General features: G+C 45.5%; 5 protein-coding genes across 5 annotated transcripts in view; 3 read left to right on the forward strand and 2 right to left on the reverse strand.

Moving 5' to 3' along the window:
* The window catches only part of LOC311319312 (RNA-binding Raly-like protein), a 37,990-nt gene extending 33,044 nt beyond the window's left edge, over positions 1-4,946 (forward strand). Inside the window, exons 5-8 of the mRNA XM_084450831.1 lie at positions 112-225; positions 2,007-2,173; positions 2,972-3,021; positions 3,638-4,946. Of these exons, the coding sequence (XP_084306957.1) occupies positions 112-225; positions 2,007-2,173; positions 2,972-3,007 (317 nt within the window). The 3' untranslated portion in view covers positions 3,008-3,021; positions 3,638-4,946. The remainder of the gene's footprint in view (positions 1-111; positions 226-2,006; positions 2,174-2,971; positions 3,022-3,637) is intronic.
* Positions 4,947-5,900: 954 nt separating this feature from the next.
* On the forward strand, positions 5,901-8,237 carry LOC311319314 (5-hydroxyisourate hydrolase-like). Its single transcript, XM_084450833.1, has 4 exons — positions 5,901-6,022; positions 7,044-7,186; positions 7,392-7,527; positions 7,861-8,237. Exons 1-4 carry the CDS (start codon positions 5,990-5,992, stop codon positions 7,948-7,950), a joined length of 402 nt encoding a protein of 133 aa, XP_084306959.1. The 5' UTR covers positions 5,901-5,989; the 3' UTR covers positions 7,951-8,237.
* Positions 8,238-8,485: 248 nt separating this feature from the next.
* Positions 8,486-21,785, forward strand: afg3l1 (AFG3-like AAA ATPase 1). Its single transcript, XM_084450824.1, has 16 exons — positions 8,486-8,721; positions 8,974-9,061; positions 9,298-9,401; positions 9,791-9,940; positions 10,041-10,115; positions 10,232-10,356; positions 10,780-11,050; positions 11,267-11,404; positions 11,520-11,673; positions 13,644-13,751; positions 13,856-13,981; positions 14,077-14,187; positions 14,316-14,431; positions 19,523-19,723; positions 19,919-20,113; positions 20,294-21,785. The coding sequence occupies exons 1-16, from the start codon at positions 8,587-8,589 to the stop codon at positions 20,519-20,521; spliced, it is 2,325 nt and encodes a 774-aa protein (XP_084306950.1). The 5' UTR covers positions 8,486-8,586; the 3' UTR covers positions 20,522-21,785.
* Positions 15,335-16,972, reverse strand: LOC311319428 (E3 ubiquitin-protein ligase TRIM39-like; the record flags this gene model as incomplete). Its single annotated transcript, XM_084450989.1, has 1 exon — positions 15,335-16,972. The coding sequence occupies one exon, from the start codon at positions 16,970-16,972 to the stop codon at positions 15,335-15,337; it is 1,638 nt and encodes a 545-aa protein (XP_084307115.1).
* A 3,141-nt stretch (positions 21,786-24,926) lies between the features above and the next one.
* The window catches only part of LOC311319725 (voltage-dependent calcium channel subunit alpha-2/delta-4-like), a gene marked incomplete at both ends in the record, with an annotated part of 38,336 nt that continues 35,301 nt past the window's right edge, over positions 24,927-27,961 (reverse strand). The window contains 8 exons of the mRNA XM_084451328.1: positions 24,927-25,028; positions 25,131-25,213; positions 25,366-25,481; positions 25,916-26,033; positions 26,300-26,320; positions 27,156-27,211; positions 27,319-27,371; positions 27,489-27,564. Of these exons, the coding sequence (XP_084307454.1) occupies positions 24,927-25,028; positions 25,131-25,213; positions 25,366-25,481; positions 25,916-26,033; positions 26,300-26,320; positions 27,156-27,211; positions 27,319-27,371; positions 27,489-27,564 (625 nt within the window). The remainder of the gene's footprint in view (positions 25,029-25,130; positions 25,214-25,365; positions 25,482-25,915; positions 26,034-26,299; positions 26,321-27,155; positions 27,212-27,318; positions 27,372-27,488; positions 27,565-27,961) is intronic.

Genomic DNA, 27,961 nt, shown 5'->3' on the forward strand with positions numbered 1-27,961 from the left:
TCCTTTGTCTTTGCTCCCTCCATCTCTTTCGCCTGTCTCTCCATCGCTCTCTTTCTACCCCCCTCCTCTCCCTCCCTCCATCTCTCCCTCCATCTCTCTCTCTCTCTGCAGTGAAGATGGCGGAGCTGCTGGCCATCAAGAGGGAGCTGACGCTGATCAAGGTGCAGATTGACAGCCTGCTGGACAGCGTGGACAAGATGGACAGACAGAGGAAGGACCACTCAGGTAGCCGGGGGGTGGAGGGAGGGGGGGTGGGGGTGGGGCACTTGGCGGGGAGAGATACCATCGCTTCGTCAGTTTGCTTATCGGGATTCTCCCCAGAGAGATAAGGGTGCATGTGGTTCCCAGTGTTCTTAAGCTCTAGGCTGATAACGACTGTAGGTGCTCGCAAAAACAACGAGTCGTTCCAGTGGGAGTAGAGACCTCAAAGCCTTTCTGACGCCAGATTATTGAGGAAGAAAATGTGTCCCATTACTGATTCGATCAACTATCAACCAGAGCATCTGACTTCAATGAGCAGGACACAGGAGAAAAGGGTAGGTAGGAACTAAGGTACTGTAGGTACTAAGGTTGTGTAGGAACTAGGTACTGTAGGTACTAAGGTACTGTAGGTTCTAAGGTCATGTAGGTACTAAGGTAATCATCAAGCAATCAACTTTATTATGCAGACTCATGGTCCATACAATACACATACAACAAAAATTTAAAAAGGCAACAATCGCAGTGTTTCCACATAGGTGACTGGTATCTCACATAGGTGACTGGTATCTCACATAGGTGACTGGTATCTCACATAGGTGACTGGTATCTCACATAGGTGATTGGTATCTCACATAGGTGATTGGTATCTCACATAGGTGACTCGTATCTCACATAGGTGACTGGTATCTCACATAGGTGATTGGTATCTCACATAGGTGACTGGTATCTCACATAGGTGATTGGTATCTCACATAGGTGACTCGTATCTCACATAGGTGACTGGTATCTCACATAGGTGACTGGTATCTCACATAGGTGACTGGTATCTCACATAGGTGATTGGTATCTCACATAGGTGATTCGTATCTCACAGCACTGAGACCAGGATTCCACAGCAGCACAATGAGGGAATTCTGAGAACCATTAAATCGGCATATACATTTATACATCAGATTCCTCAACAGGGCATGACATGTATTGACTCCTGCGCTACAAAACAGTTCACTTGCACTGCACCACCTTGGCTTTCTAAGCAATATGCGCATGCAGTCATTATAGGCAACCTTAAGCTTATGGATGCTAGCCTTTTTAAACTTTATCCACAAGGTTGCAGTGTAAAGAGGGGTACAGTACACTCTAAATAGGCTGATCTTGACATTATCTGAGTACATTAGTAGGCTACCTAATGTAGGTAATGTAGGTACTAATGTAATGTAGGTACTAAATTAATGTAGGTAATGTAGGTACTAAAGTAATGTAGGTAATGTAAGTACTAAGGTAATGTAGTACTAAAGTAATGTAGGTAATGTAGGTACTAATGTAATGTAGGTACTAAAGTAATGTAGGTAATGTAGATACTAAAGTAATGTAGGTAATGTAGGTACTAAAGTAATGTAGGTAATGTAAGTACTAAGGTAATGTAGGTACTAAGTTAATGTAGGTACTGTAGGTACTAAGGTAATGTAGGTACTGTAGGTACTAAGGTAATGTAGGTAATGTAGGTACTACGGTAATGTAGGTACTGTAGGTACTAAGGCAATGTAGGTACTGTAGGTACTAAGGTAATGTAGGTAATGTAGGTACTAAGGTAATGTAGGTACTGTAGGTACTAAGGTAATGTAGGTAATGTAGGTACTAAGGTAATGTAGATACTGTAGGTACTAAGGTAATGTAGGTAATGTTAGCTGCTTATAGGTTTGGGGTTGTTAACCAGGCTGGCGCGGTCGGTGCTAGCTCGCTGCGCGACACGGGAGTGGAAATGTGTCGACGATCATCCACGGTTTGTGTGTGCGTGTGTCTTCCAGAGTCCCCTCCCACCAGGGAGGGCAGTGTGTCCGACTCGCCCTACCGCGGGTCGCTGAGCAGCCTGGAAAACTCTCCCATCAGCCCCCTGCATCGACAGAGAGAGAGCCCTGAGCCCGGAGAGGCTAGCGACGACGACCACCACCACCACCACCACCACCATCACAGGGTAAATATCACTAGGACTCTATCGCCCCCCTCTGGACACTACGGACAGTTGCACCTCCCTTGTTCAATATAGGGAGCTGTGCTTGGCCATTGTTCACACAGGACGACAGCATAGATTACTCTTAGTACATTACATATGGATGTATATGCAAATGACTACAGTGCTTATTCACAAATCTCATCCATTACCTCCCCTGAACAAAGGGAGACAGAGAGGAAGTGATTACCAGGCAGTGTTCTTTCTTCGGGTTCGAGGGCGCTGGGTGACACTGTCCCCTTACTGGGAGTATAATTACCCATAATTATCCTCCAGGGTTTCCCTACCTGCCTGACACCATAATTGCCTCCGACGTGCCACCGGAACCAGTGTTCATTATGGGATGTCACAGTGTGTGGGCTGAGGGGATGTGGCTGTGTTCCAGCTAGCAGGCGCACTGTCGTCCCCTGGCATCATTCGGGGGTAGAGGAAGCAGAAGGGGCGGATATGGGGGAGGACTGGAGCGGAAGTGTGTCAGAGTCAAACACAAGTGTAGCATCCCAAATATATCTCAAAGTGTACTGTAAAATTCACTCCAGGCTTTCCTGCGCACAACGCTACAACTTGGTTATTTTCCGTGCCGGCGTCAGACTCTGCCAAGCTCAAAATATCAGCCTCCCTATAAAGTCATCTCTAAAATGAGATAGACAGATGGAGGTTTGAGGAAGTTGAGTTTGTTGATGCAAAGCCCCTGATTGCTTTGAGACTGAAGTCCCAGTCAGAGCATCTGTCTGATTGTGCTCTCGCTCCATGTCTTCTCAGATAGGTAATCATCACTCAGACCTGGAGGACATGTGAGGAGCTCCAATCAGGTAGAGTATAGCTGATAGGTATGACATGTTATAGAACACGTAGTTCCGAACTCGCAATCTGATTGGTTAAGAGCCATATAATCATGATATACCCATGGGTAAAGATTCTTTACACTGCGCCACATGTTAATAAGATAGCTAGCTAGCTGTCTGTTTTCCCCCCATGTTTAATAAGGTGGCTAAACATTCCAGAGAGCAGCTGCATCCTCAATCACCATTGAAATTCCATAACGACATGATTTTAGGAACAGCTCACTAAAGTTCACTAAAAGCAATATAAAAGATACTGAAATAGTCAGTATTTACAGTATTCCATAATGTTCAACCTGTGTTATACTGGTGATACTACCACACCCTCTCATGAGTTATTGCTTCAATATACTGTATCATATGATACAGTATGCAACAACAAAAAACAACAATATTGCTCCCTTTGCTGCTAAATTCTTAATTATGCAATAGTTGTATTTGAACTGATTATTTATTATTACAACAGTATTGCCTATACAGTAGCTTATGACTTAATGCTTGTTTTGTCTGTGCTGTGGGTACCAACAGTCTCAATGATTCTTAATTATGCATTTTAAGTATGATTTATTTACAATTCACTCTCTAGACCCACTAAAAACCGTGGAGCAGCAGCGAGAAATGGAGAGTGACATCTTTGATGGCAGACAACATGGACTGGACACAGTCTTCATACAGTAGTTTACCAATTTGGGGTCGAAGGTCCTGGTTATGTGGCTCCTCTCTGTCTGGCTGCATACTGTACAGTAACAGTTATCTACATTGCCTTTTTTTTTTGCAAAATGTTACCACTTAGTTACGAATGGACTCCAGAAAAATATGGCAGCTGTCAAAAATGAAATAAGCTTTTCTTGAAGAAATGAACTGATACCCTTCATACACACAAACACCCACCCGCACACACGTGCACGCCGCACACACACACACACGCGCACACACACACGCGCACACACACACGCACGCACACACACACACCGTACGTGGTTTTCATATTTATATTTTCAGCACTCTAGTAATTGAGACTCGTAATGTTGTTTGGCATGAAATGTATAAAGCCGTTGGTATCCTGTAAACCAGGTCACCACAGAATAGGAGTAATCTATGATGTGACAAAGAGCTGGAGTAGCCCTATCAAATGGTGTTAGTCATACAATCTCCCTGAGAGTCCTCTAGAACTCCTCGTATTAACAGTACAGCTACATGCTACATGGTGCCCATAAAGTCCACCTTAATGAAGTCTGCCCATGTGAACACAGCTGCCAGGGCTTTGCTATCATAGAAAGTGATAATCAGTGGGCCTGTTGCCACATGTAGCCAGCTGTGTTCAGAACCAACACGCAGCGTTCAGATTCGGCCCCTACTAAATCAGCCTCCCCAGGGCTTTGTGTGCATGGTTCTTAGGCTCTGGTGAATAATGTGTGTTTATTTGACTAGAGAACTCTTTCATGATCAACACCCCCGGTGTGAGAGAGTTGGCGTCCTGGTCACGTCACGGTCACGGACGTGTGATGAGGAAAAGTGTATAAATTTGATGTGCCCGCCATCATGTTTTGTCAACTGCTCAACAAAGGGAATGGTGTTTCTGTTGGTCTGTTGAGCACATGTCATCTCCCGGGAATGCACCGCCACCATATCTTACAACTGTGGATTATTAGTATTCTTTGTAAATAGTCATGATATCAGTGTACTGTAATATATTCAAAAAGCTGTTTTAAAAACTGTTAAAAAAAAGAAAAACATGTATTATACTTTCTCCCTTTATACTACAAACAAGTAAATCAACCAAGTGTATTTACAGTACAATTAAACAAAATCATAGAGGTATGATAATCTGTTAAGGTAGAGGAGACCTGAATTGATTGAATTGATAATTTTGTTGTGAAAGCCGCTGTATGTTAATATAATTATAACCAGTATTAAGCTTTTACTTTGCGTTATCTACTGTAGTACACATTTTCTGCTTGTCCTTTGTGCTTTTGTGTTTGTACTATGTACTGTACTGAATGTACTACTGAATGTAATCTACAGTATAACATTGTGACAGTAGTAAAAGTATTTTTCATATGAAGTGTGTGTGTTTCAATGTGTTTGCGTTTCAGCATCTTTCACACAGGAGGTTGAGAGTTCAGGGTATGCAGTGGTTACTTGTAACAAATTATTATCCAGGTGTTGGGCATTGTTAACTATTAGCCTAGCCCATTGACACACATTTCTCCTCAGTGCTTTGAAAAAAAGCAGCAAAGGAGGACTCGCACACACAAAAATATAACCAAAATCTTATCAAAAGGTTTTTAGATTAAGTAGGGATCAATCACAAACGTTTCAGTCCACAGGGACTATCAAGCACTCAATCAAAACCTTTATTTAACCAGATAGGCATCGTTGAGATTAAAATCTCTTTTTCAAGAGTGATCTGGCCAAGAAAGCAGAAGAAACAGTTAAATTAAAAGATAATATAACAACAATATAACAAAAGACAATACAGATAGACATACTTTCAAAACAAGTTTCAAGCACAGGATGTCCGACCCAGGTGCACTGTCCCAGCGTCCCTATCGTCAGCGCAATGTGTCCTCAGTACTTTGGACAGCAGATTCCTCTCTTCTATTCTCTCCTCTTCTTGACCCTTTCATATTCGTTTGTCCTGCAGGATATAACATTTAACCTATATTATTCGCAGGCTTGTTAGATGATTTCCATTAGCTGGCTCTGGATACATTCAGTCAGCTGTGATAAACACGGTTATAGGTCACATGTCCAGCATTGATCATTGTTGATAAACCACAGCGCCTTGTGCACAGTGACCTCTGGTAAGCTATTTTTTTTGAGACAGCTCAACCTTTGGTACCAAACGTTTGTTTGCCAAAGTCTTGGGTCCTGAGACGTGGCTCCATAATGGATCTGAAGCTGTGTTCTACCTGCTTTAACCTCAGATGAGTGCATGACAACCAAACAACATATTCAGAAAAGCCAGGTAATGACACTTTATTGAATAGTTTTACTGTGTTTACATCATGTAACTACACTCTGTCAAAACAGTCTACATTAGTTGTTCAGAGTGTAGGCTGTATGTGTCAAATATAACCACAGGATTATATATTATGTAGGCCTACATCAACTATTCTCATCCACTGTCCAGGTGCTTAAAGGAGTAGTAAAGGGAAAATCATGTTTTAAGGTTACTTATGATCATATACAATGGTTCAGATCAAAAAGTTGACTAAACTAGCACTTTTGAGAAAGTCTGATAATTGCTCTACCACCGTTTTGGTCATACAATGGATGTGGGTGGGCACCTTGAAAAATCATTAAAAAAACATGTTAAACTCTCAATTTCAAAGACAAGAAACTCACCGAGGTGTTAGTTGGCATTCTGACATATAATTCGCCATAAAGTAAGATTCTAGTTCATCTGGAAAGGCTTTTTAAAATATTTAGCATAGAACTATTTAGTTGCAGCACATATGTGTGTAAACTTCCGCAAACTAGGTAGCCTAGCAACATAAACAATAAAAATAGCTACCGTTAGTAGTTCCGCTTCCTGAATCCCCTCTGCGGATTGATCTACACATCTACAATGGTCACGTCAATACAAGTCAATGGATTTCATAAAATTATCAATAAAACCCTACAGGATTCATACTTTGCGGCAAATTTGATGTCAGAACACCAATAGACACCAATTACCCCCTCGGTGAGCTTCTTGTCTTTGAAATCGATTTTAACATGTTTTAGAATGATTTTTCAAGGTGCCCACCCACATCCATCGAATGACCTAAATGGTGGTAGAGCAATTATCAGACTTTCTCAAAAGTGCTAGTTTTGTCAACGTTTTGATCTGAACCATTGTATATGATCATAAGTAACCTTAAAACAGGGCTAAACATGCATTTTCCCTTTACTACTCCTTTAAGGCAGGATAATTGTAGTTACATTTGTAAAAGTAGAACAGTATGCTGCAGGAAGACGACATGGTTCAATTTTCCTTGACACAGTGTGCAGACATGTCTAGAACCGAGGAGAGCCCCCTGACCACCCATGTGCTGAACACCGGCGAAGGTATCCCTGCGGCCAAGATGGCGCTCAGCCTGCATCGCCTAGACTCACACCTGATCATCTGGAACCTGATCACAGTAGGGTAAAATACCCTTTAAAACACTTTAACTTCGACTCTCAGCATTACACACATCATTGTAGGCCACGGTGAAGTACATATTTTACTTATTACAGATACTTATTACAGAGCTATAATGAAGTGCATCATTTCAAATGGTGCAGATGAACTGAAGTCTGTAGTCCAGAACAATTCTCAGGGCAGTGGTTGACAGTGTTGGTCATTTCAGAACCACAGACAGAGATGGCCGCTGTCCAGGACTCATCACCCCAGAATCCTTCACTCCTGGAATGTACAAGATGCGTTTCGAGACTGGACAGTATTGGGAGAGTTTAGATCAAACCTCCTTCTACCCATATGTTGAGGTGAGTTAACTGAGAGTTTAGGTCAAGCATCCTTCTATCCATAATGTTGAGGTGAGTTAACTGAGAGTTTAGGTCAAACCTCCTTCTACCTATAATGTTGAGGTGAGTTAACTGACAATATGACACTGGCTTACTGTTACTTTGGTATTACTGTGAGAGTATTTTGTTGCAGTTCTAATAAACTGTTATCTGATATAGGATATTATACAATAGATCGATAAGTCACTGGGTTGTAGGAATAGCTTATAGCCTAGTGCATGGATTGCATGGAAGGGGGGCATAATAACTGTCCTAATATAGTTTTTTGTGTCCGTTTCTTCTTTTTTCACTTAGATTGTCTTCACCATAACCAACCCAAATCAAAGATTTCACCTCCCCTTGCTCTTGAGTCGCTTTTCCTTCAGCACCTACAGGGGAAGTTAAACTCTGCCTCAACTGTCCAACATGTTTTACATAACTAGAACAAGTATGTGAACAACATGTCAATGCCTAGGCTATATGTGAAAATGTTATACACAACTAGAACATACTGATTACCAACAACACTAGTGTTGACCCTGTAAACATACTAAAGTTGCTGAAAGGTGTCATTATCATCACTAGAAATGCAATTACATTTCCATACTGTTGAATGTTACATACAGGTTGCATGGTCAGATTCGTGTGTGGCTGACTGGCTGCCCTTAGCCAATCACAGATAAAGCTCGAGATTTCAGTGGAAGGACCTATGGTTGCCCTATTCGTGCATGAATGTAATAAAAACATATCTAAAAGGTCTTTCACGAATGATTTTCAAATATATCGACACATCTTGCATATCTCACATAGGGCTTTTAGCATCTAGCACGAAACAGTACACGACTGAGTGAAATATAGAGCTATTTACAATATAGATTAAGTCAGGCATAAAGTCAGACAGCTATTTGGGCCCTCTGTCGTCATACAGATGACACTTGTGCTACTGCTGCTGTTACTCAAGAACGCAACCGGTAGAAAGGAACATTTGAGGAAAATTAGACATTATTTGATAAAGAAGGTTAGGCAGGCGGCGACGAGAGGATGGCTCAAATGCTGGGGCTTCTCTCGGCGGCCGCTCTGCCTCTGCGGATCGGAGCGAGAGCTTGGGGACGCTGCTCGCTGCCAGTGGTCACATCCAGGAATCTAGCCATGCCCGGTTATGAATACGCTGTTCGAGTAAGGTTGTTTATGTTATGTCACCATGCTAGCTAGCTTACTATAACTTTAGGTATAGCTAGCCAGTGTTAATTATTGACATTACTAGCTAGATAATTACCACAGCTAGCTAGCTGAATAACTACACGCTACCATGAAGGTTATGGCTGGCCTTCTAAGCTTGCCAAGCTAGCAGGTCGACATGCTGGCTGGCTAACGTTGTGCTAAGCTGTACTGTACGACGATATGTTATGGAATCCGCTTTCCTTCCAGAATCTGGCACTTACCCCCAATAAGTTCCTGTCATCTCATGGACTATATGCATCCCAAGGTCTCCTTTATTCCAGCGAGACACCAAAAGGTAACGTTAGCAAAACGCGCCGAGCACCAACAAGACCCTGTCTAACCTGCCACACACGTACCTGGACTTTCAACTGCACATGCAAATTAATTATCTCACGTACATAGATCTCTTTGAGACCGTCAAGTACAATATGACGAGCGAATGGCGAGAGGGTCAGGAGAGCAACACCCAGGCTCTGCTTATTGTGTGCGGTTGGCACCTGGTCTGTCTAATCATTTGTCTTTGGTTTGCAGATGACAAGGTGAAGGATTCAGGTAGTGGCAGTGGAGGTCGTGGAGGAGGAGGTGGAGGAGGGGGGAGGAGAGGAGGGAAAGACTGGTGGAGCCGCATGCAGAAGGTAGGCTAGTTTTACAGCATCATTCTGTAAGATGTATGCGCACCTCCTGCTATGCAAAATGTAAAATGCATTTGGACACATTTTAACACTATAGTACTTGAATCACATGGTCGTGTCACTATTTGTTTTCGCAAAGTAGTTGTGTGGCACCTTCTGTTGGGATTCATTTGTAGAATGCATGGCCTGACGGTTTTGGACGACAAAACGGTGACATGGCTCCTGGAGGTGTGCCCGGATATATAGCCCGGGTGACCCCTCACCCAGGCTCGGGGTGGTAAAAGGATAGCCCCGCCTCGGCCCCGAGCCTGGGGGGAGAGGACAATAACAACCAACCCAAACGAAGAAGAAGAATCTGTAGATGATGCTTTGCACCTCGTCTTCATCTTTAGGGTGACTTCCCCTGGGATGAGAAGGACTTCCGTTATCTGGCGGTGGGGGCCGCAGGGCTGTCCTCTGCTGTCCTCTACTACTACTTCAGAGACACCGGCAAAGAGATCACCTGGAAGGACTTCGTTCACCGCTACCTGGGCAGGGGCATGGTGCGTCCTCATTCGAAGAACCGGTCAAGGCTCACGAGGTATTTCGTTCTTCTTCTTCATCACTACGATCTTTCTAAGCGTTGTTTTGTTCTTTGCACAGGTGGACCGCTTGGAGGTCGTCAACAAACAGTATGTTCGAGTCATCCTCACACCTGGAGCAGATGTCTCTGAGGGCGTAAGTGATACTGACCACTGACCAGCTTCTGGGAAATGGACCTGGTTTATTTCATAATGACGTGATGATGATTTGTGGATATGTAAAGTTGAATGTGAGGATTAAATCTCCTCCAGAGCTACGTGTGGTTCAACATCGGCAGCGTGGACACCTTCGAGAGGAACCTGGAGGCGGCCCACCATGAGCTGGGCCTAGAACCTTCTCACAGGGCAGCGGTGGTGTACAGCACAGAGAGCGACGGGTGAGCTAAAGCAGGGGTTCCCCAACTTTTCGGCTCACGACCCACCCAAAATAACGGCGCCAGAGACTTGTGACGCACACTACACCCGGAGGTGGTTGAAGCATGCAAACGTTCGCAAACACACGTGCAAATAGGCATAACAACAACAAAAGAACACAATCTATTGTATTATTTTACAATAGCAGCAGCTATTGTTGTTATAGATTTAAATGCTATTTTTTATCTTTCGTAACAAGTATGCTATTTTGAATAGTTTTTATGATCTCGCGACCCCCCTCCCACCTCCCCCCATCATCTTGCGACCTCCATTTTGGAGACCACTGCGCTAAACACACACACACACATACAGTACAGTGCTGAAATGAATGTATTAGCTATCCATAATGGCCTGATTGGGAGTGATCATCGTAATTCTTCCATCAGATCATTTTTGATGAGCATGATCCCCACCCTGCTGCTGATTGGCTTCCTGCTCTTCACCCTCCGCCGGGGGCCAATGGCGGGAGGCGGCGGGGGCGGGAGGGGCGGGCCTTTCAGCATGAGCGAGTCGACGGCCAAGATGATGAAGGACGACATAGACGTCAAGTTCAAGGACGTGGCCGGCTGTGAGGAGGCCAAGCTGGAGATCATGGAGTTCGTCAACTTCCTGAAGAACCCTCAGCAGTACCAGGACCTGGGGGCTAAAATACCCAAGGTGAAAGGGGAGGGGCCATATTCATAGCCAATAGATCTGATTCAGATCTGATTCAATCAAAGACCTTGATTAACTGAGAACGATTGACATAGACATTTCCCATGCGTCCGTCTTTCAGTTTATCCATCTGTGACTTCAAGAGTAGCTACAGCGTGTGACGATGTGACATGCCTCAGAATATGGTCTCTCTTACGCTGTGTGTGTGTGTGTTCCCAGGGTGCAGTGCTCTCTGGACCTCCAGGCACGGGGAAGACCCTGCTGGCCAAGGCCACCGCAGGAGAGGCCAACGTCCCCTTCATCACCGTCAACGGCTCCGAGTTCCTGGAGATGTTTGTGGGCGTGGGGCCTGCCAGGGTCAGTGCCCATCACCAGCCAGAGCACTACCCCTAGCGGCGGATAACCTAGAACCATCTAGAAAATAAGGCAGTGTGCTCATGTGAGGATATCGGGCTGTTTTATTTTGTCGTAGGTAAGGGACATGTTTGCCATGGCGAGGAAGAACGCGCCGTGCATCCTGTTCATCGACGAGATCGACGCGGTGGGTCGCAAGAGGGGCGGGGGGAACTTCGGAGGGCAGAGCGAGCAGGAGAACACCCTCAACCAGCTGCTGGTGGAGATGGACGGTGAGTAGCGTTGCACGTAGGGCTGGGTATCGATTTGAATTTCAAGAATCGATTCGATTCCGATTCACAAGGTTCAGAATCGATTATCACGATTCGATTCAATATCGATTTGGTTAGTGTTACTAAAACCTGTTTTTTTTTTTTTGCTGTAACCTTAATTACATGACTGCCAAGTTATGCAACACATCAATACTAGGGCTGGGTATCAATACTGATTTCCAAAAATGAATGAATGAATGAATCATTGAATGAATTAATGAACTATTCATTCCTTCATTTATTCATTCATTCATTAAATAAAAGATCGATTTTGGGATTCATGAATCGATTCTGAATCGATTAATCGATTTTTTTTAACCCAGCCCTAGTTGCACGGTGTACCCATACTAGAAAGATACCGCCATACCTTGCCGTCAAAAACGGCACGATACCCCATTTTATTAGTACCGTCTCTTTAAGAACGAGACGCATTTCCGAGTTGCGTCGAGGCAGCGTGCGTGCGTCTCTCTCCCTCTCTGCTACTCTGTCCCTCTGGGTGTGTGTGTGTAGCACTCTGCTTCTCTCGGTCCCTCTGGGTCTGAGTGTGTGTGTGTAGCGCTCTGCTTCTCTCTGTCCCTCTGGGTCTGAGTGTGTGTGTGTAGCGCTCTGCTTCTCTCTGTCCCTCTGGGTCTGGGTGTGTGTGTAAAGATCTGCTTCTCTCTGTCCCTCTGGATCTGGGTGTGTGTAGCGCTCTGCTTCTCTCTGTCCCTCTGGGTGTGTGTGTGTGTGTGTAGCGCTCTGCTTCTCTCTGTCCCTCTGGGTCTGGGTGTGTGTGTAAAGATCTGCTTCTCTGTCCCTCTGGATCTGGGTGTGTGTGTAGCGCTCTGCTTCTCTCTGTCCCTCTGGATCTGGGTGTGTGTGTAAAGATCTGCTTCTCTCTGTCCCTCTGGATCTGGGTGTGTGTGTAGCGCTCTGCTTCTCTCTGTCCCTCTGGATCTGGGTGTGTGTGTAGCGCTCTGCTTCTCTCTGTCCCTCTGGGTGTGTGTGTGTGTGTGCGCTTTCCTCTCTGCTACTCTCAAAGCTGAGTGTGCATTCAAACCGTCAGTCCAGTTCACCAAACTACTTTCAGACCAGTCGCTTATTTCTGCAAATGTTTGGGGCGAACACAAGTCTAACGGAAAGAACTCGTAAAATAGTTTGCAAAGAACGTTCATGAAGGAAAGTGAAAGAGCTGAGTTGGCAGAGGATTTCCAAAAGCAAAAGCGCCTATTTGGCAATATTTCGCATTTAAACCCAATGCTAATAGCTGGGGAACCTTCTAACATTAATGAGGCAATCTGTGAACCCTGGAGCTCGTCATGCCGTAACGTGAACACCGTTGCTCTGTGCTGCGAGGCTGCGAGCCGCTCTGCTGCACGCGGACAGAGTGAAGGAGAGGATCAGAAGCCTGCCTCCTCTGACTCGTGGAGCACAGCAGACACTTTCAGTTTATAATTGTAGCATATCAAGCTTATTATTTTACAAAGTAGTATTTTTTTTTCTTTATTTAATGAATAAAATAATACAATTAAATATATATATATATATATATATATGTAATTTATTGACTTTAAACAGTTAACATTCCTGCTCCGCCACAGCAGACAGCAAACACTGAGATCAGTCGGCTACACCTGACATTGTATTATTCCATAAGCCTACGTTTTCTGATGTTTTAGGTTTTTGCTGTGGGGTTAGGGTTAGGTTAGGGTTAGGGGTTTCAGTATTGGTATCGAGATATTTTTAGCAGGTATCGTATCGAAGTTATAATTTTGGTATCGCAACAGCACTAACGGTGAGTCACAGCAGGGCGGTGACGCAGGATGTACAGTAACTACAGTAGTGTATAAAAATGCTATTGTCAAGCGGTGTCTCCTGTTCATGGTTTGCACTGAGATGTTGGGTATACTTTATAAACACAATTGTGAGTGAAATTCTCTGGTGTCTTCAAGGGTTCAATACTGCCACCAATGTGGTAGTCCTGGCCGGCACCAACAGACCAGACATTTTGGATCCTGCTCTTATGAGACCTGGGAGGTTTGACCGGCAGATCTACATAGGTAGGCACAGGCTGGAGCTTAAAGTGGGACTTAACGCATAAAGTTTGCTAAAAGCATCAGATGTGTCATAATATGTTTGATACATTTTGAATAATTCCTCTCAGGTCCACCTGACATCAAGGGCAGAGCGTCCATCTTCAAAGTGCACCTACGGCCGATCAAACTGGACCCCACTATGGACAGAGATGGACTAGCCAGGAAAATGGCCGCCGCTACGCCCGGCTTCACGGGCAAGTGTTGCCCCTTTGTGAGAGAAACGGCATATACAGTATTTCACTATCATCGTGTTTCACGGTTCTAAATGTCACCCTCTCTGTCCCCTCAGGAGCTGACATCGCTAATGTGTGTAACGAGGCGGCGCTCATTGCAGCCAGATATCTGAACACATCTGTGTCCGGAAAACACTTTGAGCAGGCTATTGACAGAGTCATCGGAGGTGAGTACAACCTACCCTTTCCATAGGTTATTAAAAAAATGGTTTGGAATTCGGGTAGGATCCCCAGGAGTGACGTTCCTCTGTAATTGTTTCTCTCTCTCTCTCTCGCCCTCTCTCTCTCTCTCTAGGTCTTGAAAAGAAGACCCAGGTCCTGCAGCCCACAGAGAAGAAGACCGTAGCGTACCATGAGGCAGGCCACGCCATAGTCGGCTGGTTCCTGGAGCACGCAGACCCGCTGCTGAAGGTAAAACCTCCCCTCTCTCCAGAAACCTCCCTTCTTCAGAAACCTCCCCTCTATTCAGAAACCTTCCCTCTCCAGAAACTTCCCCTCTCTTCAGAAACGCTCTGCTACCTCCTCCAGGACCAGCAGGGGGTGCTCTTTGCAGTGCCGTGTGTTTGTCTGTTCGTTATCTCTGCCCCAGTGACAGCGCAGGGCGAGGTAATGTTTTCAATGTCGTGCGTTGATTGGTTGGATCTTTAGCAGGATCACGCAAAAACTACCAGACCGATTTTCATGAAACTCGGTGGAGGGGTGTAGCAAGGGACAACTTGGAACCCATACAATTTTGGAGCGGATCCGAATCACGGGGCGGATCCACGAATTAAAACAAAACTTTGAACAAAGTCAGCTCCCTGTGTGGGGGCGCTAGAGACCGGGTTTACGGTGGGAGAGCCCAGAGTTCAGCGAACTCTCGGCCTAACAAATGCAGCGATACCAAACGTGCACGCGCGCCCGTGCACGAGCACAGAGCCACAAATTCCATTCATGGACGGAGGTCTGTGCTGACCGAGCACCACTTTTGTCTATATCATTTTCCCAACTGAGTGTATTGTGTACATACATACGCTTAAGATGTGCATGCAGGCAGGTGCCTTATATGACTTTGCATTATTTGTCAGAAAAGAACTAAATGTGTTGATTTTTGACAGTGATAAGACAACTACAGTAGAAGGGTACCGACTTGAGTACATCAAACACACACATCACCCATTATATGCTTATATTGCAGATAGAATGCTACATGTAATAACTTGAAAGACATGATATCTGGGATTAGGCACATGTCTTTATCAATAACAGAGTTTGCATACAGGTTCAGAACCATAACCTGGCCTTCAACATTCAGTTGTTTATTCTAAAGATCAGTTATGATTCGAGGCTGACAGGAGTGATGGTCAGAGGGGCGGAGTTTTTACCGCCATGATTTAAAGAAGGGCTGAAGTATGGGTAGAGTTTCTCAGTGAAGGTGCAGCCAGTGTAAGAGTAGATATGAGACCTGTCCTCCACGTCATAGAAGGAGACCTGACCCTCCTCATAATCCACAAACACCCCCACCTTCTGGGGCTTCTCTCTCAGGGAGAGTGGGACAGCAGGACTAGCATTGGCCGTGTACTCATCTCCATTCTTCAGCCATATAGTCCAGTGTCCGTTCTTTGGTGTCAGGGTGATCGACCCCTTCCTGTTGATGGACTCTCTGACCACTCCGACAGTCCAGTCAGTCTTCCCCTTAACCCCAACCTCATAGTAGAACCTCCCTGTGGAGAAGCCCTGCTTACCCAGGATATTAACGCAACAATTAAACCTCTCTGGGTTGTCGGGGAGACTATGTCTAATGTCTCCAGGTATCACTTGCTTCCCGTCCTTCGACAGGGTGAGAATGGGATGTGCCGTATCGGGGTCCAGAGTCACATCCACTCCGTACTGCTGAATCTTCCTCAGTTCCGCGTCGCACTTCTTCTTGATTTCACTTCGAAGCGTGTCGTCCAGCCGAGACACGGCTCTCCTCGCCGCACTCACGCCCAGGTCACCGCTGACCCTGGCCTCGGACCAGTCCCTGGTGTGCGGAGGGGCGCGCAGGGTCAGGAAGCTCTGGAGGAGGTGGAGGTGGTCGTCCGTGTGCGAGAGCAGCTCCAGCTCAGAGCTCCTCCTCTTCAGCTCAGTGATCTCCTTCTCCAGCTCTTTAATGAAACCTTCAGCCTGTTTCTCTGCTGCTTTCTGGTTCTCCTCCATCGCCTCTATGAGCTCAGCCTGGCCTCTCTCGATGGAGCGCACCAGAGCAGCGAAGACCTCCACGCTGTCTAATATCTCTCGCTCTGCATCTCTCTGCCTGGTCTCCACCGAGAGTTTGATCTCCCGAACCTTCTCCTTTCTCTCCCGGATCATCTGCTGAACTTCACCCTCCATCTTCTTCATCAGAGTCCTCCTCTCTTCACACTCCTCCTCTAGAGGGACGACGTCGTGGGTCTTGTGGTCCGCCTCGGTGCAGAACTGACAAACGCACGCCTGGTCAGTCCTACAGAACAGCTCCAGCGGTCTCTCATGCTTCCCACACAGCCTGGCCTCCAGGTTCTCCACAGGGCGGACCAGCTTGTGTTTCTTAAAGGTCGCGACCCTCATATGGGGCTCCAGGTGAGTCTCGCAGTAAGAGGCGACACACACCAGACACGACTTCAGGGCCTTGAGCTTCGTCCCGGTGCAGAAATCACACGGCACCTCAGGTTTAATGGGGCGGAGGTCTGGGCTGATGGCTGCTTTCACCCGCACCGACTTCCTGAACTGAGCAGCCAGCTCAGAGATGAACGTGTTGACGAAGAGATCCGGTCTCTTGTCAAAAGTCTTTTTACACATGGGACACTGGCACAGGCCAGTGCCGTCCCAGTACTGTGCGATACAGGCCTTGCAGAAGTTGTGACCACACTGAGTGGTGACCGGGTCAGTGAACACATCCAGACAGATAGAACACAGTAACTGCTCTTCAGACAGGACACTGCTGCAGGAAGCCATGTCTAGACAGAGACCAAAAGACCAGGAATTAAATCATTCTAAATCACGTAGATGCTCTAGAGTTAGTTTTAGTTGAATATAGTTTTAGTTAATTTAGTCAACAACGCCCGAGATAACTATTCAAGATGATCTTCCTTTCACGAACTGGGGAATCGACTACGCTGCATTTAAATCACAGAACAGCAAACACTGCTATAAAAATGAGTTTAAACTTCACTTTACTCACCTGTTACTGTGCTCTCTGTATTCTCCGTCTGTATAGGCTGTAAAATGTCGACCGACGACTAAGAAATGAAAGGCAGTAGAACAAACTGCTTCAGTGATTTCCGTAGTTTCGTTTAAGTGAAATGTTGATCAGAAGCTCCTCCTCCTCTGCCAGCTCACCTCAACAGAGTTGACCCTTTCATGGCTGAATTCTCTCAAGCCAGTTGAACTACAGCTGAACTACGGCTCTTCCTTCCTGCTTTCGTTCAGAGCAGACGCTTTTGCTGCTTGCTCCTGCTCTTGCATTTTTCTATCTCCCCTTACTTTGTAGTTGACTTTTGGTCTTGAGGCTGATCGAGGGCGTCTCCATAGCAACCTGCTGTGTTATCGCTAAGACATTCCGCGGTTTGAGCCAACGAGATTACGTCTCCACAGCCAGAGGCATACACACACACACATGGACTGAACTCACGGACTCAGAAACACACACAAACACGCACATCACTCGAACCCCAACCCCTCCCCCGCCCTCCCTCACTCCATCCCTTCGCCTTTCGCATCCCCCCCCCCTTCCCTCTCATTACAGTACAGTGCTGTCAGGATATTGGCTGCGCCTGATTGTATGGCTGCTTGTTGAGGCTGGCTTTTGTATGTCGTAATTGCCTTGTATTTTGTATGTATTGCATTTTGTATGTCGCTCTTTCTTCCTTTTTATGTGTTATTTGTATTGTGAAGCGCTTTGTGCATTCGTGCTGTGAAAGGCGCTATATAAATAAAGTTAACTTACTTACTTACTACTTACTGAACAGGAGGCTTTCAGAATAAAGCTTTCAATCAAAGACTGTAGAGACGGTAGGAGCCAGGACCATGGAATAGGACTCTGACGAATGTGTACTCCAGGCAGACAGTGCCACGCACACGCACGCACGCACACAACTGCCCATTCACCTCAATTCATTTTTTGGACTTACGGTCATTTCCTTGAGTAAAAATAAGCAGGGGAACTTCGCCCACTTATTCTTTTCCTGGTGAAAATGATATATTAGATAAAATAAGATTAGATGAATGGATTATTAAGGGGAAATACTTTTTTATATTTGCACCTCGTCCCCTTGCTAAAGGTTCGCTTATTAGTGTCTATGACGACACTTGACGCCACGTATCCGTGACACTACCACCCCCCTGAAAAAAAAATCTAGGTGTTTGCAGAGACATGGAGTTTGGACTGGCTTAAAGCTTTCGACCTATCGAATGCAGCAATACCAAACATGTCCTGCTCGCACACACGTGTGTACGCGCACAGAGCCACCAAATGCATTCATGGTGGGAGTGCTCTCCCTGCACCTATTCTAGTTAAGTTAAGTCTGGGGTTCCTCGCCAGACAAAAAACGGCTAATATATGAGCTCCTCTGCGCTAACTTTCACGTGACTTTTGGACAGCTCTGTATAAATGACGCAGCTGGTATGCCCTTGGGTTTGGTGAAGGTTTTGGTTGCATCAGTGAGGTTCCAACTATTTTGACTGGCCTCTCTATGTGTATTAACTTGAATCGATGTCAGGAGATGGAAACATCTCAGTATTCATTACCAACCTACTACCTAAACCATAGTCTCAACACCAGAGTCATGAGAGCTCTTTCGCTGATACACTGTAAGATAATCCTGGCAATTCATTGGTGGCACGCCGGAATCCTGGCGACACCAATCAGTAACAACATTCGCGATCAGGCGTTCCCACCTATAAATATGCCCCGCCCATCTAACCTGAGCTAGCGTCTCTCATTTGCTGCTACAACCTGTCACTCTTTCCATTCTAACTCGTCGATACGCCCCCTCAGAATACCAGCTTAGGCGGCGAAGTGGCCCAGACTCTATTATGTAGTATGCGGAGCGTGGCGACTCAACATAATATTTGAGTCTGGAGAGAGACTACCTAAAAACTAAAAAGCTAACCAGAACCTCACAACAGTAAACAGTCTGTCAAATTGACTTGGTACTGTGCTATATCTCATCTGCTGAAAGCGACATACCACAGCAGCTGTGGGCATCTGTGATGAGATGAGATGAAGTGTGAGTTGTACAATGGATGTTTTGTGGATATTATGAGCTGAGGGGCCTTATGGAAGAAGTTTGTCTGTATTGAATAATTTAGAAACCCTGAAAGCACTCGATGGAACCTGAGAGCTACAGTAATCGTCGCAGATGGTTTCGACGAGGCAGAAACAGAATTTCCAACACCGTCATTTCTTCAGGAAGCTGTCGAATGAAAAATCGAGACGTCGAGAATCCCAGAACTGTTCTTCATCCGTGTTTGTCATCCGTCCGTCCGTCCTGTTCGCCCCCCCAGGTGTCCATCATCCCCAGAGGGAAGGGGCTGGGCTACGCTCAGTACCTGCCCAAGGAGCAGTACCTCTACACGCGCGAGCAGCTCTTCGACAGGATGTGCATGATGCTGGGTGGACGCGTGTCCGAGCAGGTCTTCTTTGGGAAGATCACCACCGGAGCGCAGGATGACCTGAAGAAGATCACCCAGTCTGCCTACGCACAGGTACAGCAGTATACAGTACATGGACAGTAGCACCGCACCCTGTTTTGCACGACAGTTATAAAAGAGGGATGATTACAGTAGTCTCTGGGGGCCATGGTTTGAATTGTTGGACTCTGTTTTAGTATTTAAAATGTTTGATATCGCACTGTGTTAAGTAGCCAACTGTCATGTCGGTCGACCTCACCCTGTCTCCAGATTGTGCAGTTTGGGATGAGTGACAAGGTGGGCCAGGTGTCGTTCGACCTGCCGCGCCAGGGGGAGATTGTGATGGAGAAGCCCTACAGCGAGGCCACCGCGGAGATGATCGACCAGGAGGTCAGGGACCTGGTGGACAGAGCCTACCAGAGGACCATGGAACTCATCCTGGACAAGAAAGACATGGTGGATATGGTGAGAGAGACACCATGACCACTTGTAGATTTCTGAAAGTGTTTTATTTTTCTATCATTGGGTTTTTAGCGCATATGCAGTGCAGTACTCTTAGCCTGTGGAGCTATGAACTATGGATCGTCTCTTCCTGCGCTAGGAACGCGATCCGCGGAAGTCACTGCATCTCGCTTCTCTCCTCAGGTCGGGAAGCGTCTCCTGGAGAAGGAGGTCTTGGACAAGGCGGACATGCTGGAGCTGCTAGGACCGCGGCCGTTCGAGGAGAAGTCCACCTACGAGGAGTTTGTGGAGGGAACAGGCAGCTTCGAGGAGGACACGAGCCTGCCGGAGGGCCTGAAGGACTGGAACCAGGAGAGGGGGGCGAGGGGCCACGAGGAGGAGGCCCCCACGCAGGAGAAACACGCCGTGTAGGCCGGACTCTGGGACTGGCAGCCCTGCCACACAGAGCTGTGACCAGGCATATTTTCTTGCCTCCGGTAATAGCATCTGATTTGAAATAATATGCCATACCTGGGGGGATAAGGCCCTCTGTGGACTTTGTCGGTGGAGTATCAAAGGCACAATTGTGACCGGCAGTGGACACGTTTGAGAGATATGAAAGATGTTCTTTTAGGAATTTTATCTTGTGATTTTTCCCTGCAAGAATAGGTGCAGATCATCTGTATTTTCACTGAAAGTGAAATGTCTTTATTTATTTCAATAAATGGGAGTTTATCCCTATACAGCAGACTGCTTAAATGTGTCTTTATAAATCGAGATATTCTTCGTGCACTATAATAGTATTCTAGATTTTGGATTCACTGAAGATGTGGTCCTTCACAAGATGCGTTCTCATATTTTCTGCAGTGTTACTTTACCGTATGTGGAGATGATAGCGATTGCTAAATTGTGAACTATTGCTCACAAGCTATTGAAATACATTATGAATTAATGCACATGTAGGACTTTGTCCAAGTTTTTCAGGCTTTAAATTGCCAAAACTATGAAGGCATCTTGATGGTTGTTTGCAAAGAACGTTTCTTGTTTAGATCCACAAGGGTTTATAGAACAGATAATAGGTACTGAATATCAATGGGCTATGGGGATATTCATGTGTGTGTCAAGAGGGTGCTATGCTATGGGAATGCTGTTGATTTGTGTTCAGAGGATGCAATGCTGCTCCTGTGTGTGTTTAGCAGAGTGCTACACCTACAGTCTCCACTATCGTGTACAGGACATATTCAAATGTGATCTACTGTATCCACTATTGTATAAGATGTGATCTACTGTCCAGTATGTCAGGAAGTTGCTACCCCTCTGAAATTAAATTGATCTTTAGGTTTGTAAAATATCAAATACTTCTCACTATTTGATATTTATTCTTACTTCAATCTACTTTAAGACTCATGCTGAGTAGGCCAGAGTATCATTTCACTGTACATCTTCCTGGAATCCAAATGTGTTATGGGACATCTGTTATTCACCCAATGTAACCGATCTGCATACAGTATATTTGCTTGAATGTATCGTTAAAGGAAGAGAGATGAAGAAAGGTAAGACTGCCTCTCCTGTGCTCTGCTCTTAACTGGCTGACCGAGGGTTTTCCATCTCCATCACCGGAGAATGTTCATGTATGAACGCGACTGTACTTCAATGTACACAAATCTATGTTCAATCAATAAAAGACATTTGGTGATTTTTGTTGATGTTTTCCAGCACACGAATCCAAACTCCCTCCCTCGCCTGCCTGGCTCACTGGCTCTCATCTTGGGGGGCAGAACTGGCCCCTCTGCTCAGCCTGAGTGGTGGTCTGAGTGGTACTGGATGTCAATCCCGTCTTCACATACGGCACTGTGTTAGTGGGTGGGATAGGTGTCGGGCTGGCAGATAGATAGATAGATACTTTATTTATTTATCTATCCATCTATCTATCTATCCATCCATCTATCTATCCATCTATCCATCCATCCATCCATCCATCCATCCATCCATCCATCCATCCATCCAGGGCAGCTACCAGGCTGGCACGTAGGGTGGCAGGAGAAACAGACGCCTGGATTATTGGGTGGGCCGACGTGTCGGGCATCAGGCTGGCACCCAGGTCATCAGGCTGGCACCCAGGCCATCAGGCTGGCACCCAGGCCATCAGGCTGGCACCCAGGCCATCAGGCTGGCACCCAGGTCATCAGGCTGGCACCCAGGTCATCAGGCTGGCACCCAGGTCATCAGGCTGGCACCCAGGTCATCAGGCTGGCACCCAGGCCAGCTGGCAGGTGTGGTGGCATGTGTGTGGTGGGCCTAGGAGGCATTACACAAGTAGGGGTGGCTTCCAACACGGAGTCATTACGGTCATTGGGAAGTCGGGTAGGTGGACAGTAGGACCCATCTTGGAATCAGGAGTGGCAACTGTAGGAGAGACAGGCTGAGCAGGCAACCGCATGGCTGGTAACGGGGAAGGAGCTGGTAGTCTCTCTCTTGCCCACGGAGGCCATGAGGTCAAAGGTCAGACAGGCTTTCTGAAGCCTCCGATGAGGGAGGAATCGAACCCCACAGAGGAGAGCGCCTGGGATGGTCCTGGGATGGACCTGGGATGGTCCTGGAACACCCGGCAGCCATGGCCTCCTCTGTTTGACTTTCTCAGGAAGTCTTGCAGTAGCAATAATCTGAAAAGGTAAAATGTATGATAATCCTAGGTTTATCGCGCTAGATGCAATTTTAGTTAAGGCCTACATGGAACTGGAAAATCTGCTCATTGAACCAGGCCCAGAAAACTGCTGACCCCTTCACCATTCTCCCTCCGTTCGTCTTGAAACGTAAAGCAGAAAGAGCAGAAAGAATAGCCTAATTCGTGTAGCTACATTGTTACTCCTTTGGTAACACTTAAGAATACAGTAACTACCCCTTTTAAATGGTTAATAGATCATCCACAAACTGTTAATGAGTTATTAATGACTTATTATATGTTTGTTAATAGTTGGTTAATGATTTAAAACTGCAACTATTAACTAAAACGTAACAAGTCATTAGTAAGTAGTTTACTAATCGCTTTTTCATGATCTATTTATAAGTTGTAGTTTAAATCATTAACCAATTATTAACAAACATTTAACAAGTCATTAATTCAGTAATAACAGTTTGTGGATGATCTATTAACTATACGGGACAGTTGTAAATCATTAACTGACTATTAACAAGCGTTTAACACATTAATAACTAACAGTTTGTGAATGATCTATTTACAGTATAAGAGTTATTTTAAAGTGTTACCGCACCTTCAATTACCGCAAGAGCAAATTATCAAACAATATTTCGTGTTTTCTGACCTTTTAAGAGTTTTTTGAGAGAATGAAAACATTCTGTAGTACAGTACTGTAACTAGTACTGCTCTTCTGTCTTCTGTTTCTCAAAACCCAGCAGGTTTATTCAACCTTCCTCAGCGATAGTGATGTGATCTGAGCATTATGATATATAATAATCCCCCTTTCCCACAAGAAAAGTCTGTTCGCTCCTGGAACCACACTACATCTGCATTATAAGTGTATTAACTAGCTTGTGTGTGTGCACGTGTGCGCGTGTTTATTTGCATAGCTAGCAATAATAATGGTAACAGATTTACAGCAAGCTGGTCTGTGCATGCTAGTGAATATGCTGTAAATAAAATTAGTCGATAATTCAGCCTTTAGAACCCAAACGGGAATGACTTTTGGATTTTAGACCATGGAATTCATTACCAATTAGTGAGCAGGAGAATGGAGTAAATAAAAAGAAACAAGACACATTTTAACATATTTATTGTACTGTAAATAGTGTCAATTGTTAAAGCACTATGGCATCTCTATGCTATGTGCATCCTTTGACTATATTACAGTTCATGCTGTTCCAACATTTTAATCCTATATCAAATCTCTGAAATTATCCCTCAATAAAACAGAAGATTGCATACTGTTACCATTCAAACATCTGTCATATGGATCTTTTAATAAATTATCATTATAAGGTAAACTGTCATATACCTTTGGAATGTTCATACTGTACATTTCGCTTAAAGGCCCATAGTGTAACCCTCTGCAAAACTATTATGAAATACAACACTGGGCAGCATACAGTATCATATCCAAATGTACTGAGATGTCCTGCCTTCATGTGGCCAACTAGGCCAACAGAGGACCCTGACTAAAACAGAGAATTTAAGACGTTTTCAGGTCAAGGTCATTGGAATGTTCTAGACATAACAGCAATCAGATCCAACACATGACTCTTTTGATGACATGTTCCTCGTCATGTAAAAACTATTTTTCGGTTATTAATGTGTGACATAAAACAGTATAAATGCATCTGTGTACTGCATACGTATCAAAATAAAAAAATAATCTACATCCCTATGTTCCTATGAATGTGCATACTGCAGTTTATATGGCAACGATTCTCTAGCCGAGATCAACATTCCGAGCGGCTGTCCACCAGGCTGCACTGTGTCAAGTTCACCAGCAGAGGGCGCTGCTCATCAGCGAAGCGTCTCCGTTTTAGCATCTCAACTGAAACGACGGTCTCCTGGTCATCACTGGTCACTCACATGTCAACAAACAACTTCAAAATCCCATGGCGCATTTGAAAGAAATCCAAATTTCTTTGTTGACTTTTAAGTCTATCTTATCTCAGTGCGGGAAAATGAGTCATACTACAAAATAGCCCTTATTTTGTTGCTCCAGAGACACCCGCTGTGTAGATCCACTACACAGTTTAAAAAGGTGTAGTACAAAAAAACAAAAAGAGATGGTTGTTTAGTCTGTTTTTTCAGGTCAATCCGTGGCGAGCACAAGGGGAGGGAGGGGCTTGGTCATGTCCACCTGTGGAGAAGCAGAGAGGAGGCCAGCGAGGCCAGGAGGAGAACCCTGGACAGGGAGATCTCCGACGCTCCTCCGCAGTCCTTGGCGTCTTCCTGAGAGTCACCGGAGAAGATGGAAATGTAAACAGTAAGCCACCCGACACTCGGTCAAGTTGAGAGAAACTATTTGGATGAAAGAAGAGCGTGTAGGCTGACCTTGGGATGGTAGGCGTGGCAGGACTCCGGGCGCCGGCGGACTTTCTGAGACCTCATCCTGTTACACTTCACCGAAGCGTTATGTGCACAGCAGTTAAGAAATCACGGGGTTTATTGGTGAAATCGTCACAGAACTATTTGGGGGTATGTTCTTCTTTCAGCCTTGATTGGCTTTATGACAGAAATGTTATTATTATTATTGCCTACCGTCCCAGACAGACAAACGAAAGGATATATTTGATCTCCTTGGGCTCCAGGGTCATGGAGGCGTACTGGCGTGAGCAGTCGCAGTCCGCCTGGACCACCATCATCAGCAGGTTACTGTCAGGCACCTGCTGGACCACGAACATCCTGGAACACAACATGTCCTCACATCACTCTAGGAGCACTGAGGTGGAACACATACAAGATGGAGGAGGTAGTGAAGTGTTCTTTAGAACATTCTACTGATGAGAAACGGTATCAGGTTGGCCACAGGATGGTAACACTACCAAGGTCTGTGTGTGACTGTGTGTGTGTGTGTGTGTGTGTGAGTGTGTGTGTGCGTGTGTGAGTGAGTGCGTGCATGTCTGTGTGTGTGTGTTTGTGTGTCTGTGTGTGTGCGTGTTTGCATGCACGTGTGTGTATGTGTGTGTGTGTGTGTCTGTGTGTGCGTATGTGTGTGTGTGAGTGCGTGCACATGTCTGTGTGTGTGTTTGTGTGTCTGTGTGTGTGCGTGTTTGCATGCAAGTGTGTGTATGTGTGCGTGTGTGCGTGTGTGTGTGTGTGTGTGTGTGTGTGCGTACTTCTGACAGCGTCCACATTTGATGAGGCTGTTGGTCTGGGAGATGGAGTGGTCGTAGAGGAAGCCAGGGTACGCCGTGTCACACGGGTGCATCATCTCCACTCTCTTCTGTTTATGGGCTGAGCAACGAGATCGGACGAGTTTTGAGAAAACACACATGCAAGTGCATCTACTGTTTGTACACACACACACACACACACACACTCACATGCATACACACTTGCATGCAAACACACACACACACACACACACATGCACGCAAACACACACACACACACACACACGCGCACACACACACACACACACACACACACACACGGCTCTTACCCCCCACTATACTCTATTGTATCTACCAGCTAACATTTCCAAAGGGGTCACAACTCACTTGTATGGTAGCCAGCCTTGGCTGTATGCAGTGACCCACAGTGAGGAATGAACAGGGACAGGTCCAGGACATGATTGATGATGGATGAGGTGACGGTGACAGAGGAGGCATTGGATGACATTGGGATCAGCGCAAAGCCATTATGATAGGCGAGCCAACCATTTTGAGGAGAGAAAATGAATTGTAAATGACAAACATATGTCAAACATATGACTCATGAAGGGGATATGGCGTTGCATACAGAGCCAATACGAGCCTCTCTTTCACATTTTATTTAATGACTCCATCTTAAAGCTACATGAGATAACTCGGCACTTTGGCAGCCCCTCTGGTCGTGATCAAATCGGCACTGCGTTTTAAGAACTACACTTCCCATAATCCCCCACTCACTCGCTGTAATGATGGGGGACAAAATGATAACAAACACGTGTGGCGGAGACTGGATGGAAGATTGTATCTACTTTCTGGAGGGATGGCTTCAATGCAGGTAAATACTGGTCTTCTATCTTTTATGTGCATGTAGATTTCGTTTCGCGGGGCGAAGTGTTTGTTGTCTTCTTGACACGCAAAACGTGTCACTTCCGTTTCCACCACAAGATTTCCCGCCAGTGTACTAGCCAGTACACCGAAATTCTAAAATAATAATAAATTCACAGGGTCTCATGCAGTCTCATCTCACGAAAATGATTTTTGGGGTCTTGCTAAGGCCAATTCATAAACTAATAGCGAGTAAAGGTGAATATTGAACCATAAAAAAGTTATCTCATTGAGCTTTAAGGTATGTTTCTGAATCTCTGTCTAAATCCTCCTCTTTTCAACGGCTGTCGTTACTTCAAGCACCAACAGAACGTCTTACCGTCTACGAAGTAATCGGAGTGCCACAGACCACAGAAGTTGAGGTCGAGGAAGAACCTGTTAACGGGGTTATTAGAGAGAACAATTTAGCCAACCTCTTAAGTGATGACAATAGCACTGTGCCAAGCCCATTTACAGTGTCAAAGACTAAAGGCCACACTTACATCAAAGCATTTGAGAAGATCCACTTCAGTATTGCCGCAAGGCCATAGAATGGCTGCAGATAACATGGAACAAGAGGTTAATTACATTGCGAGGCACGAGACAAAAAGCCAGTGTTCAGTATCTCACAGGCCGATCATCATCAGTAACAACTGTGTGTTGGGTGACTTACACTGAGCAGCGGCCGAGCACTGTTGCCGTGATGGTGGCCGCTTTTACACATGCCCTGGTAATCAAACAAGGAAACCCTGTAGGAGAAACAGGAAGCAAATACAGGTTGGTAGGTTGGTAGGTTTCCATATAGAACCACTTTCCTCTTGCAAAACCTTTGATAGCATTATAGTAAATATCCTTGAGAACCAATGGCTCTCGAACCGAGTGGCCCATAAGGCAGGAGCCTATCTCCTGATTCCTTAGCATGAGGCAACTTGATGTACAAGTCCACCCCCTGGACATGACGCTAGTACAGTATGTCACGGACTCACCCCCAATCCAGTCCTTGATGCTGAGTGCCAAGCAGGGAGGCTTTGTGTACCATTTTTATAGCCTTGACTCGGCCGGAGATCGAACCCCCAACCTCCCAATCTCAGGGCGGACACTCTAACCACAAGGCCACTGAGCTGGTAATAGTATTACACACTACTG

This window comes from Borostomias antarcticus, assembly GCF_949987555.1.
Source record: "Borostomias antarcticus genome assembly, chromosome: 16".
Lineage (NCBI taxonomy): Eukaryota > Metazoa > Chordata > Actinopteri > Stomiiformes > Stomiidae > Borostomias > Borostomias antarcticus.